The following is a 17,572-nucleotide window of genomic DNA, read 5'->3' as shown; positions in this document are numbered from 1 at the left end:
AAATAAGATAATTATAGCTACTGTCAACATGTCAGGAACATTCCTAATATCTGAAGAAGGTTTCAGTTTTATAAAATACTGGTTTACATTATTTTTCACGCCTTCCAGAAATACACACACTAAATTGTTTAGTGATACTTGTCCATGCTTAGTGATACACCTTGTCTTTCATCAGCGGTAACACTCAATTTCACAACTACATTCAATTCTGAAATTTCATACTACAATAACAACTTCAACACAGATACTGTTACTATCCAACTTCTTCAGATGGTTTGTTTCTTTAAAAAAAAAAATGTCGTGTTCTTGTTTCCATTAATAATGCTTGTTCGATTTACAAAACAGCCCGAGCAGACGCTCTCTCCTGTCCTGATTTCTTACACAGGTACGATTTTATTTATTTATTTATTTATTTATTTATTCACTAGAGGATAACTCGCATGTACATGATGACTCCCGGTAGCGTCAATGCAATTTGAAATAAAGCTTTGCTCTAAAGAAAGATAAATTTGGAAAGTGCATCGAGAAGATGGTGATATTTTTTAAAACTTTCTTTGATCACATACTATATTGGAAATCTCAATGTTAGGTTTCTGTTTGGTATCTACTGTATCTTCTTTTACTTAACTTTCTACTGTATCGCAGAAATTGTATTCGATTCCATTCCACTACCTTTCTATTTTCGTACATTCTGTATTTTTGTGCTTTACTACTTTCTATTTTATATTGTAACATTAATAAAATTCCCATGACACTCTTATTGTAAATCAATTATTATTGCAATTAAATGTGAGAATTAAGTGGCGAAAATTTCCACCACTTGTGCAAGTGAATAAGACATTCATTCCATATAGAAGAAAGCACAATTATAGCTTTATGTTTGGGGTTCACAAGGTAAAAGTTAAATTTTCTTTTCCGTCTGTTTTGTGAAATTTCGTGTAGGGGAATGATGGTATTTAGAGTATCACAAAACTACCAATATACCAAATTTTGTGATCCTATATATACACACAACAGTTTAAAAGCTGAATTCCTTTCTTTTGCTATGTGTGCCATACTGAATTCGACTCCTATCCTTCCGAATAAAATTTCCATAATTTGTCCAAATGAATAAGGTATTCATTTTCTGTGTATCACAGTAGACTCCTTTTATGTACAGTCGTAATAGAAATTAGAATATATTTTTGGTATCTTACATAAATTTGGAGCCAATGATTTTTTGTATAAATATATCAAACATGCTGTTTACTTTTGTTATATGTATATAAACGGTTCGAGAAAAATAATACTTTTTCCACGTATTCACTATAGTTAAGTCTTCTCGCACTTCTTTGGCGTGATATTTATATTCGTGCAAATAATTTTTTACAGCTTTTGGTATCTAATATATGTCAAAAAGCACCAACAGATAGAGCGTCCAAAGATTCAGAAGAAGCTTGTAATAGCTTCCCTTCCGTTTTTTTTTTTAATTATTTTTTCCCAAGTGCAATTTCCAAAATTCGTGCAAGCGAAGCAGTTATCTCTATTCTTGCGAATGTTTTCTATAGCTTTTACTGATTTATTTTGCGATACTTATTTTTCTTTTTATAGATACAAGGAGAATGTGAAGCGTATGTCTGCGATTATGAGAGACCAGCCCGAAACACCATTAGAAAGAGCGATATTTTGGTGTGAGTACATCATTAGGCACAGAGGAGCGCCTCACTTGCGTTCAGGAGCACGAGATCTCTCGTGGTATCAGTACTGGTTAATAGATGTTGTCCTGGTAATGTTATTAATAACATTAACCCTTGTTTCAGTTACAGTTCTTTTTGGTAGAAAAATTATCAAATATTATAGAAAGAAATCTAAGCTTAAAGAACAGTAAATATATATATATACCAAATTCATCTTTCTTTTCTGTTAATATGTAAGGTATACATATTATTCAGCATTTAAGCTTTGAGAATGTATGTGCATAGTGAATTTATAAAATGTGTTAAGTTTTGTAGCTGTGTAACTGTATGAAGTGAAGAAAATCGTTTCAGTATCTGATTAGAATTTATTTTCAAGTTACAACCACTTTTCACCATTTAAACTGATAAATGGTTAAAAAAAGCCAATATTAAGAATTGAGAAAAGTATTTTTAGGAACTTCCACCGAGTTCATTTTTCTCTATCGATGACTGTCCTAGTCACTTCATTAGAATCCTAAGAGGAACAATTACACACTCAAGTTCACTGTCCAGCTAAGGAGCTTGACCGATTGCTAATTACAGGATAACTCTCCTTCTTTTTATACTTCATTCGACCAAACATTCAAAATTCCACTTTGAAGATTTTGGTAATGCAAAAGGTATGTTTCCGCAAATTGTTGTCAAAAAGTGAAAACCAATGATACTAGACTCTTCAATCAGTGTTTCGGTACTCTCTGTTCCAAAGGTCTAAGCATTCAGAAAAGTATTTTTAGGAATTTACATAGAGTTTATTTTATTTATCGATGACTTTTCCCAAGGGAGTTTGGTATTTCTCTTCTATACGGATTCTTTACGCAATATTACATTATGCATTCGTAGTCTTGTAAGGAAATTTTATAGAAGAGAAATATTAGATGTTCTTACAAATGGAATTTGTTCTGGAATACATTAACATTTTGGAATTGAAAGTGTTGAAATGCTGATAAAGACTCCAGTGTCGTTTGGAATTGATACTTAACAAGAACTTATGAAAACACATTTTTCGTTACAGAAACCAACAAAATTAAATTTCTAATATATAATTCAGTGGAGTTTTAAAATTAGATTTTTTGTGGAATTATCAAATATTTATATCATATCAAGGAATATACACTCCTTCTGCTTCAAATATTGGACCAGATCTATAATTTTATCCTTCTGTAAATATGTACTTGTCTCTCTCGAGTATCGAATCTAGGAATACTATAACTCAAAGAACTTGTTGGAAGTGAGAGCAACATGTAGTCTCTGGGGGGTCTTCTTAGCCAGGTTTCCTTACCCAGACTCATGTATTGGTTGAAGTCAGATGGTTGTAGTGTCTCAGATTCGTTTAATTCTGTTTCTGGTGTTGTGGTAAGTGATCTACTATTCACCGATATTCGACTTCATGCTCTCATTCTTCCAAGGTTGATGTATGAGAGAAATACTAGTGTCATGTACACTGGCGCAAATCCCGGGAGGATGAGATGGACATGTGGGTTACATGCGTAGGATCGAAACTGCGTAGCATCGAAACTGCGTACGATCGAAACTGCGTACGACCGAAACTGCGTACGACCGAAACTGCGTACGATCGAAACTGCGTACGATCGAAACTGCGTACGATCGAAACTAAAACCGGCGTAGGATCGAAAACAGATAAGGTCTTATGATCGAACAATAAAAAAACAATTATTTTATAATCACAGAATATTAAGTAATAGTATTTTTTTGAAGTTATATAGGGAAAAATCGGAGTAGGATCAAAACTGTATACGACCGAAACTGCGTAGCGTCGAAACTGCGTAGGATCGAAACTGCGTACGGTCGAAACTGCGTAGCGTCGAAACTGCGTACGATCGAAACTGCGTAGCGTCGAAACTGCGTAGGATCGAAACTGCGTACGGTCGAAACTGCGTACGATCGAAAGTGCATAGATACGAAACTGAGAAATAAAATAGTGACAAATATAATTAAATAATCATACAGGGGTGTACCCAGGAAGTTTTTCTTGGGGGACTATGACTTATTCAGGAGGACCAAAAAAGCTAAGTCTTGTCTCAGCAGGGAGAAAGGAGAATCCTCCCCCCAAAAGCCACTACTTCTGATCAAGTTGGCAAATTCCTTGTTCAGAAGATTGCCGTTAAGTTCAATTGACTTAGCTTAACATTTTCTTAGTTACCTAGTTGCTGTGAATTGTCACTTCTTTTATAGACTTTGCAGGTGGCACAATCGAAGGTTCATGTAATTAGTTCAAGTTTTTGCTAGTTTGGGCTTCGTCCCAAATTTACTAACTTCCAGGGTTGTTTTGTTTAAAACAAAATATTTAAAACAAATGATTAAAACTTTTTTTTAACAATTGATTTTGTTTAAAACAAATTTTGTTTATGTTTTAAACATTTTGTTTTAAACACGTTTATTTTGAAGACTTGTCTTAAACATATGTTTATTTGCATTTTATTTTATGTTCGTAAAAAAAAGAAATCTTCCAGAGCAAGAGAACTGTCCAAAAGTGCTCCCCAATCAGAAGACTATTTTCTTCCCATGTGAATGGTTTGATTTCTCGTGGCTACAGCAGGTCAATGTGGTGATCTACAATTTATTTTGTCTCTTTTCCCCCTTATTTTTAACGTATATTGTATTGTTTAAATGCTTCTCAGTTAACTTGCGAGAAAGTGTCGTAGTCGAAGGTTGGACTACTTATAGAACTGATATTAAAAAATAAATAAAATAATTATCACGGAAACAAACTGTTGTGTTGTATTCATTGCGACGTTGAGGTTCTGAAATTAAAATATCGCAAGCATTCGTTTGTACAGTACATGTTAGTTCTGTCTCCGTACAACATGGAATCGTTTAACATGGATTATGCGTGAAGTAAAGAAGGACATGATTTGATACAAATTTATTAGAGTAACTCAAACTCAATCAGGTAAGTAAACGATCAAACGAGTTTGTCACAAAACGTGTAAGAAAGAAATGGGTGGTTTAGTTCCAAGAACGAAAATCATTATAAAAAATGCAATGCTTGGTAAAAATGGAAACCCAAACAAATGGTAAAAATGTTGATCCGAAAATTGCTTCTGATGAATCTAACGTCAGTGGTGTGGCTGAGATGCAACTGGAAACTTCAGGTAACAACTAATTTTGTATCAACAATATCTTTTTCATTATATTATGAAAATTTTATTTCGTACCTCTTCCCCACCACAGTTCTAAATTTTCTTTGAAACTTTACAACTTGGCATAGCTTGTATGAAGAGACCAGGTGAGAAACGCAAGGTATGGCAGTCGATCACGTAACTAACCAAGTGTGATACTTATTATAACGTTAGTGCTGAACGTCAAGGTCTGGGACAATTTGATCTCAATTTGTTTGTTTGTATGTATGTACCACGCTACAGGGTGCAATATTCAGTCTTTTAACATTAATTTTTGAGGATAGAGACACGAGGCGTCGGAATTTGCTGTATAGATTTTGACTGCGATCCCACGTAAAATTTCAAAATTAGTGGGTCAGATCCCACTTTAAACAAAAAGCCCTGTCTAATATAGCCTTGCTACTGATGCAAGATGTAATCAATCAAACTAAACAAACTAATTTTATATGTTTCGAACAAACTTGGGTTGCAGGATAAATTTGGCTTCAACTCAACATTTAGAGCACAAGGGACCCAAGTTCATTTTCAGAAAGGTTCACTTTTGCTCAGCAAACGTAATATCTTCGTAGCATAGGGTATGAAATAAATGAAACAAAAACCACGGGAAAGCGTGTGGACTAGAGTTTCATAGGACAACCGCTAGACAAGGGCGTTGACGGAATGGGGAGGAGAGCTAATTTTCCCTTCCCCCTCCTTGCTCATACATTTAAGATATTAACATTATACTTGTATTGTGTATGTTGCAGCGTTGGAATGATTAACAAGTCAAGCTCCGAATGCCATAGTCAATGATGCATAATTACGTTACATGAATGCAGAATGTGTCCAAAAGAATACATCGACGTAAAATGTCATATTTTCACAACCACGAATCCGAGATGAAAGAAAGAAAAACTACCTGAAAAAAAGGAATCTAGAATTTTGTATGATTGCCGCTAGATAGGGGCGTTCGTTTAGAAATCATCCGCCTTCTACCCTGAATTTCAGATTTTTGGGGCAGTAATGCAGATTTAGAAACATTTTGCTTAGCAAAGTCCAACATTTAAAAATTGAAGTCCTTGCACCGAATAAATACGGATTTTGATCATTGGCCGTAAGGAGCTATAGGCCTATATTGCTTTCTTGTATAATTTTTTTACCCAAGGATTTCAAAGGTGGCTCTACTTTCGAGTTTCGGGCCTGCTTAAAATTCAGGAAATTGGACCTAAGCAACTTCCCAGTTTTAATCATCTGTATGTTCTTCGTATTTATTCCGTGTAATTACCTCAGGCTTATTCTGTTGGACTTTGCTTATCAAAAGATTTCTAAAACTGTCTTACCGTTCCCAAAATCAGAAATGCAGGGTGCGGATGAGGGTGGTTGCCCTCCTGTTCCACTGACGCCCTTACTAGCGGCTGTCATATGAAACTATCCCACGCCTTTTCGCATGGTTTTAGTTACATTTGTTTTGGATTCTTGACTGCGAAGTATTATTTTTTGAAATAGAATTCATTTGCTGAGGAAAACTGAAGTTTATTGAAAATGGATTTGGATCTATTGTACTCTGAACGCCCCAAATATTACCTTTCGTCAATAAATTTTTGACTCAAAAAACAACCAATTACATAGACTTGCAGAAAATATAAAGTTAGCACAATATGAAGTGTGCTTCAAACATTACTTTTCGAAAACGTAGCCCTATTATTATAAAATAATTTTATTAGCACCAGTGTTATGAAGTAGTAATCAAATTTTGCAACAAAAATCTCACCCGCCTCCACGAAACGCTAGCTTAGCCCCTAAAGGCATAACTACAAAACTTTTAGAAGCGGTAACTCGAAATGATTTTCTTTATGGTTAAAATAACCGCACAACAGCATTTCTGGTAAAATTCTAGCCCTCATGTAACATGACACCATTTGCATTTGAAATTTCGAATACTAAGCACAGATGTTCGCCATGATGCTTGATAGCACCATCTGATGTGTCAGACCACTTCCAAGATTCATCATTCTCCCTCAACCCGTTGTCAACGCACAAGGATGGTGAGGACTTTTGTTTTGCCATGTATATTGATAGATTGTGTGAAACCTCTATAGTTGGTAAATTTTAAAATCTACCTTAAAAGCTTACTATATCCAAGAAAATACTTACTGTATGAGAGTCACTGGCAAGAGGGTGTAATAAAAGGGGTCGTTATATGAAATAAGTTGAAAATTACTAATCTATACGGAAATGTTCTGTACCCAACACTGTGTAGTCTTAAAGAGAATAAAATAAATGAAAAGATCGGTTGGAAGAGCAAAAAGTCTTAATAAATACGTGATTACACGATTTTGAAATATGTTTAAAATAATATTTTAAACTGTTCAAAATGTTTAAAACATGTACTTTTACTTTTTTGTGTGTTTTTTAAAACATCTTTAAAACATTTTAAACACTTTTTTCATGTTTTAAACACGCGTTTTGTTCTTTTTTTTTAAAAAAAAAACTGTATTTTTTCCAACCCTGCTAACTTTTGACCAAGTTGGAAAATTAGAATGCGTTGCTGCCAATATTTACTTAAAAGACTTCCGTTTCTTTCAATTGACATTTGGATTAGCATTTTCTTACTTACCCAGTTGCTGTGATTTTCAATTTCTTTATGAACTTGGCAATTGGCAAAATTGAATGTTTATATAATCAGTTTAGTTTTAAGTAGGTGGGAATTTGTCGCCAGATACAAAATTTCTCATCCTACGGCCTCGCGCCTCATAAACCTACTAACATACCAAAATTCCTAGTTTTTATTCCGATTTCAATTACGGTACCTAAAATATGAGATTTTGTACATCCAAAAAGTCTATTTAAATTACACAGTTTTTTGTCTCTTTAAAGCTGCTAAAAATGGAAAATATTCACTTTTGGAAATTTTCTATATAGTCCCAGGAGGCTAAAAACTTTGCCAAATTTAATCCTTGTAGTTCTACTGGAAGTGCCTATACTGTAAAAAATCGTTGTATTATTTCAACGACATGCCTATGTGTTAGCACGATTGTGTTAAAATATAACACAAACAAGTGGTTAGAACAACTCACTCTCCGTTTGGAGTTGTGTGTCAAATGCCGCTAGTTGAAATGACACACAGCCTGTGTGTTAACACAAGTGTAGAATCTTCGGTGTTGTTTTCTGCGTGATTGCCATATATGTTGGGTATCTAATTATAAAGGCTTATGAACTGAAGCTACAGGCAAACACAGTAGAAAGAAATACTTAAACAAATCCAAGTATACGCAAAATTTCAAAATACAAACCGCGCGATGTGTTTTCAATTGTTTTACAAAATGTTTCTGAAGAAACCCTAACAGCACAAGATGTGCTAGGCATGTACCATTTTGGTGTTCTAAATTCATCTCCCACATTTGATGCATTTATTGCTTCTTTTTCAAAGCGGTTGTGTACTAGAAGCAACAAACGCATCAACTTTATTAGATGGCAACTGGCGCCGATCATTTGAAAGTGAATATGGAAGAACTACAAAATAAAGTAAATAGACAGTCGTCATTTTGTAATAAAATTAGGTCTACATGGCGAGCAGATTTTATCCCGAACGGTTATCGTCGAATATACGCGGGTTAAAGGAGCACTCTGATTAGCCAAATTCAAAAGACCTTAAGAATTTATCCCTCTACAAACGACGGTTTACGTGTTATAGGCTGCCAAAAACATGAAAAAAGGAATTTTAAAGGTCCATAGCTCCAAAACTATGGGACCTACCGCAGTCGGGTCAAGACTTAACTTAGGAACTAGTATGTGCCCTATCCAAAAATGCGTATGTCAGAATCCTGAGGTGCTTCCACAACAATTTTTATAGAGGGAGTTTAACTACGGGCCTATGATATAAAGTATTCTCCAACTACCTCCATAAAAATTGTTGTGGATATCTTAGGTGAATTGAATTTTGGACATCTTAGGTGAACTTTGGACATCTTAGGTGAATTGAATTCTGTATGGAAATGGAAAACATTTCAGTTTTATTTAAATCTTGGAAAAGAAACATTCTCTGTGTGCAAGAGGTTAATCTATACACATGACGATACATCACTCCAAATGTTTTAAACATATTAACTGGCAGGGTATATAGTTATCCTGGGGGCAAGAAAACAAAGGGATTTTTACTGAAATTAAAAATCGTAGTATGGTGGTACGTACCATACGCATGAACTTACTTTGGAGGAGGGGTCCAAATTCAATGCGAAGATAAAGTATTTTCAGATTTGTCAATTTTCGAAGTTTATGTTTATAATTCCGTACCTATACGTCCGAGCGCAAGTGAACTACGTCAGTCAAACATCGGTCCTTACTGAACAAACTTGGGCACAGATCGTTGCAATTGCGTAATTAGGAGGCGCACCATAAATTCGTATTTAGGTTCTAAACATCGTGTGTGTGGGTTTTATCGGGGTTCTCCCGTTTCCTTCCACTTTTTTCATTCCACCATTTCATTCATTTCTCATCATCAGCGTCTACTTTAGCCTAACCGGCATAACCGTAGGACGTGAAACTAAAAGATTTCATTTCATTTCATTTTCGTATTAAGGTTCTAATCCTTGATTTTTCTCACTTTTATATTTACCATAATCTATTAATTTTTAATTACTAGCTTCGTTTATTCAATATCGACATGATACTTTCAGGATATATTAGTGGTGGGCTAAGGTTTATTTGAAGATAGTTGCATCTGTCTCTTAGCAGTATTTCCAGCCATAGAACTATTTATTTCCAGACTTTTTTTGGTAAAAATTTCCTTTTTTCCCTTCTAAAATTTGCCTCTTATTTCCTTCTCTTCTATTGGCTACATTGGAACGAACATACCAGATTCTGGAAGCCTCATCCTTGACTTACACAACGCACTATAAAAAGTTTCACTTGGATAATTGGGGACACTACAATTCCGGTCTTACAGTATACCATATTACATAATTTTAAGGATAATAGTGACTTTCTAGGAAAAATGATATACTTTTTAAAATTACATGCTTAATTTGAGAGATATCATCATGATACTAGCTGAATATATTATTGGTGGGCCAAAGATTACTTTAAAATTGTTTGCTTCTGAGTGGTAGCAATGTTGCTAGCTACAGAAAATGTTAATTGTAATTGTTTGTAAAAAATTTGGGAAGTTTATCCTTTCCCCCCTATTATTTCAGTGTCCTTGGCTATATTCAAACCAACGTACAACTGTCTGGAATCATTCTTGGCCTACAAAACGCACCATAGAGAAGCACGATTGAATAATTAGGGAAGACGGTGAACCACCATGTATGCTGATTTTTGCTTCTGACGCGTAAGAAGTGCCAAAATTTGATGTGTATTATGAGAGAGTTTTTTTCTTTCTCTCTTTGTATGGCAGCCAGCGACTTCAGGTTTTTACTGTACCTTGTCAACATACCAGAAAATTCTTTTTAGGTGACTTGAACCCCTGTGGCTTCGGTGTTCCCAGCTAGAAAAAATCATGAAATTCGGCTAGGGATTTTTGTTTTAAATTTCACTCCTACATTTTTTCAATAATCCCTCCCGTTAGCAACACTGCAATCTAACTTACACCAAAAAATAGCCATGTCCCTCTTCTAAAATACAAGACGTAAACGATATCAATCGGGATAACAGTGTTTGGGCAATAAATCATTAACTGAAAGTCTACCAAAAACCCCAAAATCGATTTTGTCCCGAAAGGGTTAATGAGATATGCGCGCCAAAGATTTCGGGCTCTAATTTAACGTGAGCCCCCCCCCCCCCAAAGTTTCTGGGCTGGTCCAGAGAATGAATGGCCTACATAGTACTGTCTACGGGCTGGATAGGCTACCAAATTTCAGCTTTCGTTCTCCCATAGTTAATGTGATATAGGCGCCGAAAATTTGGGGGCTAACTTCACCAGAGCCTCCCAACTTTCTGGGCTAGTCGAGATAAAGATCGATGGGCTAACAAATTTCATATTTTGGGCCAATATAGTTAATAAGGTGTGAAAATCAAAGTTTTGGGGCGTTAACTTAACGTGAGCCCTTAACTTTTTGGGCAAGTTGAGATAATGAGTGTACCAGGTACTAAACTTCATGGGCCTTCCAACCCATTATTATTTAGCATTTGGGGCACTCAAGGAACACAGATACAGGGTCTCCAAATGTGAAAATGAAAATGCAATCTTTAAGTTTTATGTCCGACTGTCATCCTGGGTAGACTAAAGGAGACGCAGATGATGAGAATAAATGGAATGGTGAAATGAAAGAGTTGTGGGAAAGGGAAACTCCAAGAAAACCCTCACAGACGGCGTTTGTTCACCACAAACCCCACTTTGCGCAAGTTGGTATAGAACCAGGGCCCCGCAGCATGTGTGAACCCTCTGCCACTAAGCCACTGCGGCCCGGAAGTCCTCGAGACGAGACACATAGGCGTATACCTAACGTGTAATTTGTTCGTAGCGGGAATTTCTGTTATGGTATAGTTAATTACATACAATGAAAAACCGAAAATGTGATGTGGACAATCGCGAACAAGCAATAAACAATCTGCGTGATTTGTTTTAGATTTCGGAAAATAGGTTCTGCCAGATTTACGCTTATCGACTGTAATCGTTTATTTATTTATTTATTTATTTGGGAGGGAAGCAAAGTATAATACATTTCAGTCATTACACATGCAAAGAGATGTTTTATGGTAATTGTTTTTTGCTGAAATATAACTTCGGTATCTTTTATACGTGTTTAGGAGCTGAGATTATTATCTAATAATTATAAGGAAGATACAAGTTTGTTTTTTTTTTTTTTTTACGAAGATACAAGTTTTTCACCTTCGTACAACAATTCATGTTTAATAGGCGTAGAAGGGGCTCATGCCCAAAACATTGGGACTCCATTTCTGGGGCCCCATGTTGGGGGCCCGGTTCCTGACCACCACTGTGCTGAGGGGAATCGGATCTTTCCAACGTCACCATCTGTATGCAACAACTCCATGCTGAAACGAGAAATAGAGTGGACTCAAGCCCAACATTTTGGAACCACATTTTCTGGAGCTTCGAGGCCAGGGCCCAATTTCTGACATTACCGCTTTCGTTAATCGACCCCGACCTTTCAAACGCTAACACTATAGTACAACATCATGTTAAATAGGCAAATAAAAGAGACCTGAACCCAAACTTTTGGGATCTCATTTCTGGAGTCTCAGGTCCCGGAGCTTTCCAACACCACAATATGTATCCAATAACTCCATGCTTAAAAGAAAAATATAATGAAGCCAAGCTCAAAATTTCGGGACACCATTTTTGGACCTTTGAGACAAGGGCCCAATTTCTGACGTTAACACTGTGCTCAGACGACCCGAACATTTAAAAACTTCACCACCCACCCACATACAATTCCATGTTTAATAGGCGTATAGAAAGAACCCGCGCCCAAAACTTCGGGACCCCATTTTTCTGGAGCCTCATGGCTGGGGCCCGGTTTCTGATATCACCACTGTGCTCGGGAGACCCGGACTTTTCCAATGCCACCATCTGCATCCACTAACTCCATGTCTAACACGGCTTCCCCATTGTAGGAGGATTTTGACGAATTTTCTGCAGGTTCTTTACAACTATTTACAACGTTTCAAACTATTCATAAGAAATGAAATTTCAATACATTAGAAACTATGTTCTTTTAAAATGTTCAAAATGGATGACAGCATTGATTTCCAGTAATAGTTGTAAACTTTCGTAATTTTATTCTCTATTTGAATAGTAGTTTAATTTCGAATCTTTTACGGTTAAAAATATTTTTGTGAAATGTAACGGAATACATTGAAATGCTCCTACCCCTACGGGTACGTGTTCCAATTATAAATCGATTTGAGGTTCAGCGTACAAATGAGAAACTCCCAAAGCGAAGTACAATATTGTAACGTTGTTGACATACATATGAATAACTGGTGATTAGGTCGTTAAGCTGTACATAAAATCATATAAATTTTCATTCATATTACGCAGACAAGTACACACAGAACAGCATATGAATCTTTATCTGACTTTTGTTTCTCTAACTTTCTGATAGCCTTTAGAAATAATATCTTTACAATCGAAATATTCGTTAAACATTATTATTATTATTATTATCCTTCAATATTCATTATACATCATATTCTTCATTACTTTAAATTCTTCATATTACATAACTATTTTACATTATATTCCGTCGAAGCTGTTTCAAAGTTAGTATTACACTTCTGACATAGTCATCATTACAAATCATAATTGATTCTCAATCCATACGCCTGTAACTTGTCCATCCTACCTGCAGTGTGGATCCTACGCAGTTTCGATCCTACGCAGTTTCGACGCTACGCAGTTTCGACCGTACGCAGTTTCGATCGTACGCAGTTTCGACGCTACGCAGTTTCGACCGTACGCAGTTTCGATCCTACGCAGTTTCGACGCTACGCAGTTTCGACCGTACGCAGTTTCGATCCTACGCAGTTTAGGTCGTGTGGAGTCCATGAATATAACCCTAATTTATAGCTGCACAGGTTAAACAAATTAAAGAGAGAGAGAAAAAAATATATTTTTTGAGCGCATGATTAAAACTTAAATTATTTCAGGGCAACTGCGTAGGATCGAAACTGCGTACGGTCGAAACTGCGTAGCGTCGAAACTGCGTAGCGTCGAAACTGCGTACGATCGAAACTGCGTAGGATCGAAACAGGTTTTGAGCTGAATTTTTCGATCGTACGCAGTTTCGATGCTACGCAGTTTCGATCCTACGCCGCATTCCCGGACATGTTCCCTCCAATCTTGGAACTAGGGGGACTGTTTCCCCCAATAATTTGATTTGATTTGATTTTTTTTTTTTTTTTTTTTTGAGGGAGAGAAATGTGATGATTTGTGTTCGATTGCCACAAAGGATTTCAGATGAAATTGATGTCCCCCCAGAATAAGGCTCAAATCTGCCCGCCTCTCAATGTTGAAGACAGCTCTGGTCTTCTGATCCTCCATAGCATTGCGTTTCAACTTCATAAATATTTTGAACATCGCTTAAAAAAATATTAAGGGAACGGTCTTACCCATTCTCTCCCCCCAATGTTGAAGACAGGTTTGCGCTGTTGGTCTTGTATGCTTACTTCATGGTAGACTTGGAATTTCCTACTTATTGTTGACACACACTGAAATAGTTAATTAAGTCAAATGTCTTACTCAAGTTGGTGTAAGTAGCGTCAAGACTATTCCTATTATTCAGAGTACGAAATATTCTGAGAAGAACTGGAAAGCTTTGTTCAAATGGAAGAAGTTCAAAACATGACATGAGATAAAATATGATGAAATATATATAGGCGAAAAAGCTCGGAATGAAATATGTTTTGAGACAGTTTTGAAGACAGAGGTAATTCATGATATCCGGAAAGCAATTATGGGTAAGACTCAACATCGACTTAAGGGTAAATTGATAAAGAAAATAGGAATGAAACTAAAGAAAGAATTGGTTAGGAAAGAAACTCCAGAAGATGATTATTCATTTTTGCTGTTTGAAACAGATGGACATAATGTATTTGTTAGATAGTAAAGTACTATTTGCAATGTAATATTAAACGCTCTCAGTGAGGAAGACAAAACCTGTATCAATTACTCATAAACATGATCTGTGTTAGAATTGAAATTAGAGGGTAAGAAAAGAAAGATCGCTACTAACTTATAATCTGATTTTGTGAAGAAGAATTTTTTTTATTGTAGTTTAAGAGTTATCTTCCTTGAATGGAACTCAGGTAAACCCTTCAAACTATTTTGATTCATCCGATAAGATAAATCTTCGAAAACTTGCTGATGAACTTTTGAGTTGATTTTGAGTTTAACGTCCCGTTCAGCAGCGAGGCTATATGAGACGTGGACCTACTGATTAACGTGGAATCCAAACCACATGAGCTCCCGCCGGGAATCGAAGCCGGGTCTCCCACGCCAAAGGCGCGTACCTGATGAACTTTTTTTTTATATATAAAATAATTGTTTCTGGTGGAATCCAATATAATTACATTGTACACCACTTTTATTTTCCATTTAAGGTGAGATCGAATTTTTATAGCTTCATGCTAAGGAGGGAAGCTAATTGGTAGTGCTTATTGCATTATCATGAAGCTACAAGGAGGTTATGAAGAAGAGATTCTTTCATTAATTTTTGGGAATATAGAAAGTAGATCCCAAACTATGCAACTCAGATTCAGAGATAACTTACAAGAAATTAATATATATAAAAACAGTTTACTCACCTGAAAGTATGCAATTTGGACTTGTATAGCGGACAAACAAGTAAACAAACATTCAGCTATATATATATATAAGAATAATGCATTACAGCTATACTGTATACATTTCATCACTGGCATGACAGGACTCAAATTTAAATACCTCTGGGTCTCTCAGATCCAGTATACAAAAAAAAAAAAAAAAAAAAAAAAAACTAGATAGGAAGAAAAATGTACACAACGAAATTCGAAATTTGTCAACCAGTTTGTTACAGTATTAGATTACATATTTATTATTATTAAATTAATATAAAATATGGTGGTCTTTCTTTTTTAAAAAATGGCAAAAAATATCACAATCATAATAAGTTTACACACAATCCATTTAGTTCTCATGCAGTAGCTCCTCGATTCACCAAACACAACTGCGATGGGTTTCTGCTAGTTGTTCACTTCGCTAAAGTTCTTGAACGGGTTTTAAAATGCTCGCCGCTTGGTGAACAAGAATCATAATATCGGAGACATGTCTCACTAGTGTATTTTTCAGCACATCTTGTTCTTCTGCTCTTGATGAATTTTCAATCTGATGCAGGAGATCTGTGATTCCTGGGAAACCAGCACTCACATAAGCATCATATTGGCTTGGAGCAAATATGGCATGCCTAAAAAACAAATTATCACTATTATTATTATTATTATTATTATTATTATTATTATTATTATTATTATTATTATTATTATTATTACGAGTAATATATGCATCACTGTTACAACTAGAGATAAAGTGGGGTTATGACCCATTCAGCACTCTTTATGAGCCGTATTATGAGCACTCTTTTCAATATATTTTCATTCAGACCTCTCAATGTGGTGGTGATGACTTGAACTCTAATTTAGTAATGCCTTTTGGCCCCACAGCGTTCTTATTCAGTTGTAGCTAATAGTTTGAGTGACTGTGCGTTTTGGTTTCCGTGAACTGTAAAACTGATAGATAAATGTTTTACTTTTAATTACAGTGCTTATTCATTTAAATTCATCCTAGCATACTATTGCAGAGAATAAAAGATGTTTGGAAGATTGGCCTTGTGTAGATATTATGTAATTCCAAAGATTATTTATAAATGCTCTTATTCCACTATGACGAGGGTTGTAAAATGAGTCCACAAACATACTTGCTATATGAGTTCCCCAAACTTTTTTTTCTGCTCAAGAAAAAAGAAAGAAGTCAGGGTCAGCTATAGAGAGCAGAATATTAGATAAAAAAGAACAGCAGCGAACTAGGAAAATGCAAACTAGAAGAAAATAGTAGCTTCATGAGAATGAAGCTGCTAGAAGGTTCAGATGAAAAACCATGTAAATCAGATATCGGCTCTGACAAAGGAGAAAGCACTCGCCTGCAGAGAAAACTAAGCATGTAATTTGAAAGACCAATGTCATTTGAAAGGCTAATTACTACAAGCTAATAAAATTTCTGTACGTTTGAGAACTTTTTTCGAGAGATTCAACTTGGAAGTTTATATGAAAAATGAATATATGCGCATTTAAACACGTTAATTACAACATTATTATCAACGAATATTGACATGATGGTTTGAACATACTACTGCTTGATTACTGGGATCCATTCAAAGACAAATTGTCCATTGCAAGTTGGATGACGGATGGCAAAGACATAATCGTTGAGAAAATACCAAAGAACTGTATACGATTTGTACAACCATTTGATGTGTTTGAATTCCACCAATCAAAGATTATGACAGGAGATTTGTACATAGTATGAAACTTCTTCATCCGGACGTTACGATGTACCAACGAAACAATCAAATAAAGTTCATGTCCATGCTAATAAATCAGTTCGGATCACTGTGATACATTGGATTGTTTCAGTTTGCGTTTCAGAAGGCAGGTTACCGAACAAATTATATACCTTTTGAATCACCTGTTGAATTTGCTTTTCGCTTTAATTATGTGAACTGTTCCCTTGACGGATGAAACGTAATTGCACATATAAAATGTTCATGATGCAAGGAAGTCTTTTGCCAGCGTATTTCTTCATAGAACAGAAGAACAAAAATGATCAATTTTTATCTCTAACGTATCATTATTGTGAACGGTATAATGACTAATTTTAACTAATAAACCCGTTAGTTATTGCAAAACACTGTTTTCTGTTACCTCCGATATATTTCAATTCGTATGTCAATATTCGTTGCTAATAATATTGTACTTAACGCGTTTAAATGCGCATATACTCATCTTCTCATATAAACCTCCAAGTTGAATCTCTCGAATAGTTCTCAACAGTACAGGAATTTTATTAGCTTTCACTAATCAGCATGCTTAGATTCTCTGCAGGGGAGTGCTTACTCCCGAATTTCCCTTGTAAGAAATCTGTCTTAGAAACACCAATCGGAGCGGAAAATCCTGAAAATGAAGCATTTGATTCATTTACGTCAGATAAGTGAGGAAAACTGAGGGTGCAACGTGTTATCTGCA

At 35.5% G+C, this 17,572-nt stretch overlaps 2 protein-coding genes across 3 annotated transcripts in view; one reads left to right on the top strand and one right to left on the bottom strand.

The window, feature by feature from the left end:
* Positions 1–17,572, top strand: part of LOC145695209 (UDP-glycosyltransferase UGT5-like) — a 227,318-nt gene that overhangs the window by 188,158 nt on the left and 21,588 nt on the right. The window contains exon 5 of one of the 2 annotated variants that reach the window (XM_081772197.1): positions 1,591–1,765. In XM_081772197.1, the coding sequence (XP_081628323.1) occupies positions 1,591–1,765 (175 nt within the window). Of the gene's footprint in view, positions 1–1,590; positions 1,886–17,572 lie in introns of those variants that run through there. The other variant, XM_081772196.1, reaches the window with a different exon arrangement.
* Positions 15,028–17,572, bottom strand: part of LOC145695208 (glutamate carboxypeptidase 2-like) — a 120,003-nt gene continuing 117,458 nt past the window's right edge. Inside the window, exon 18 of the mRNA XM_081772194.1 lies at positions 15,028–15,738. Within this exon, the coding sequence (XP_081628320.1) occupies positions 15,534–15,738 (205 nt within the window). The 3' untranslated portion in view covers positions 15,028–15,533. The remainder of the gene's footprint in view (positions 15,739–17,572) is intronic.

Source organism: Thermobia domestica, chromosome 9 (genome assembly GCF_964235325.1).
Source record: "Thermobia domestica chromosome 9, izTheDome1.hap1.1, whole genome shotgun sequence".
NCBI classification, from domain to species: Eukaryota; Metazoa; Arthropoda; class Insecta; order Zygentoma; family Lepismatidae; genus Thermobia; species Thermobia domestica.
This window is presented reverse-complemented; position numbering and strand designations above follow the sequence as displayed.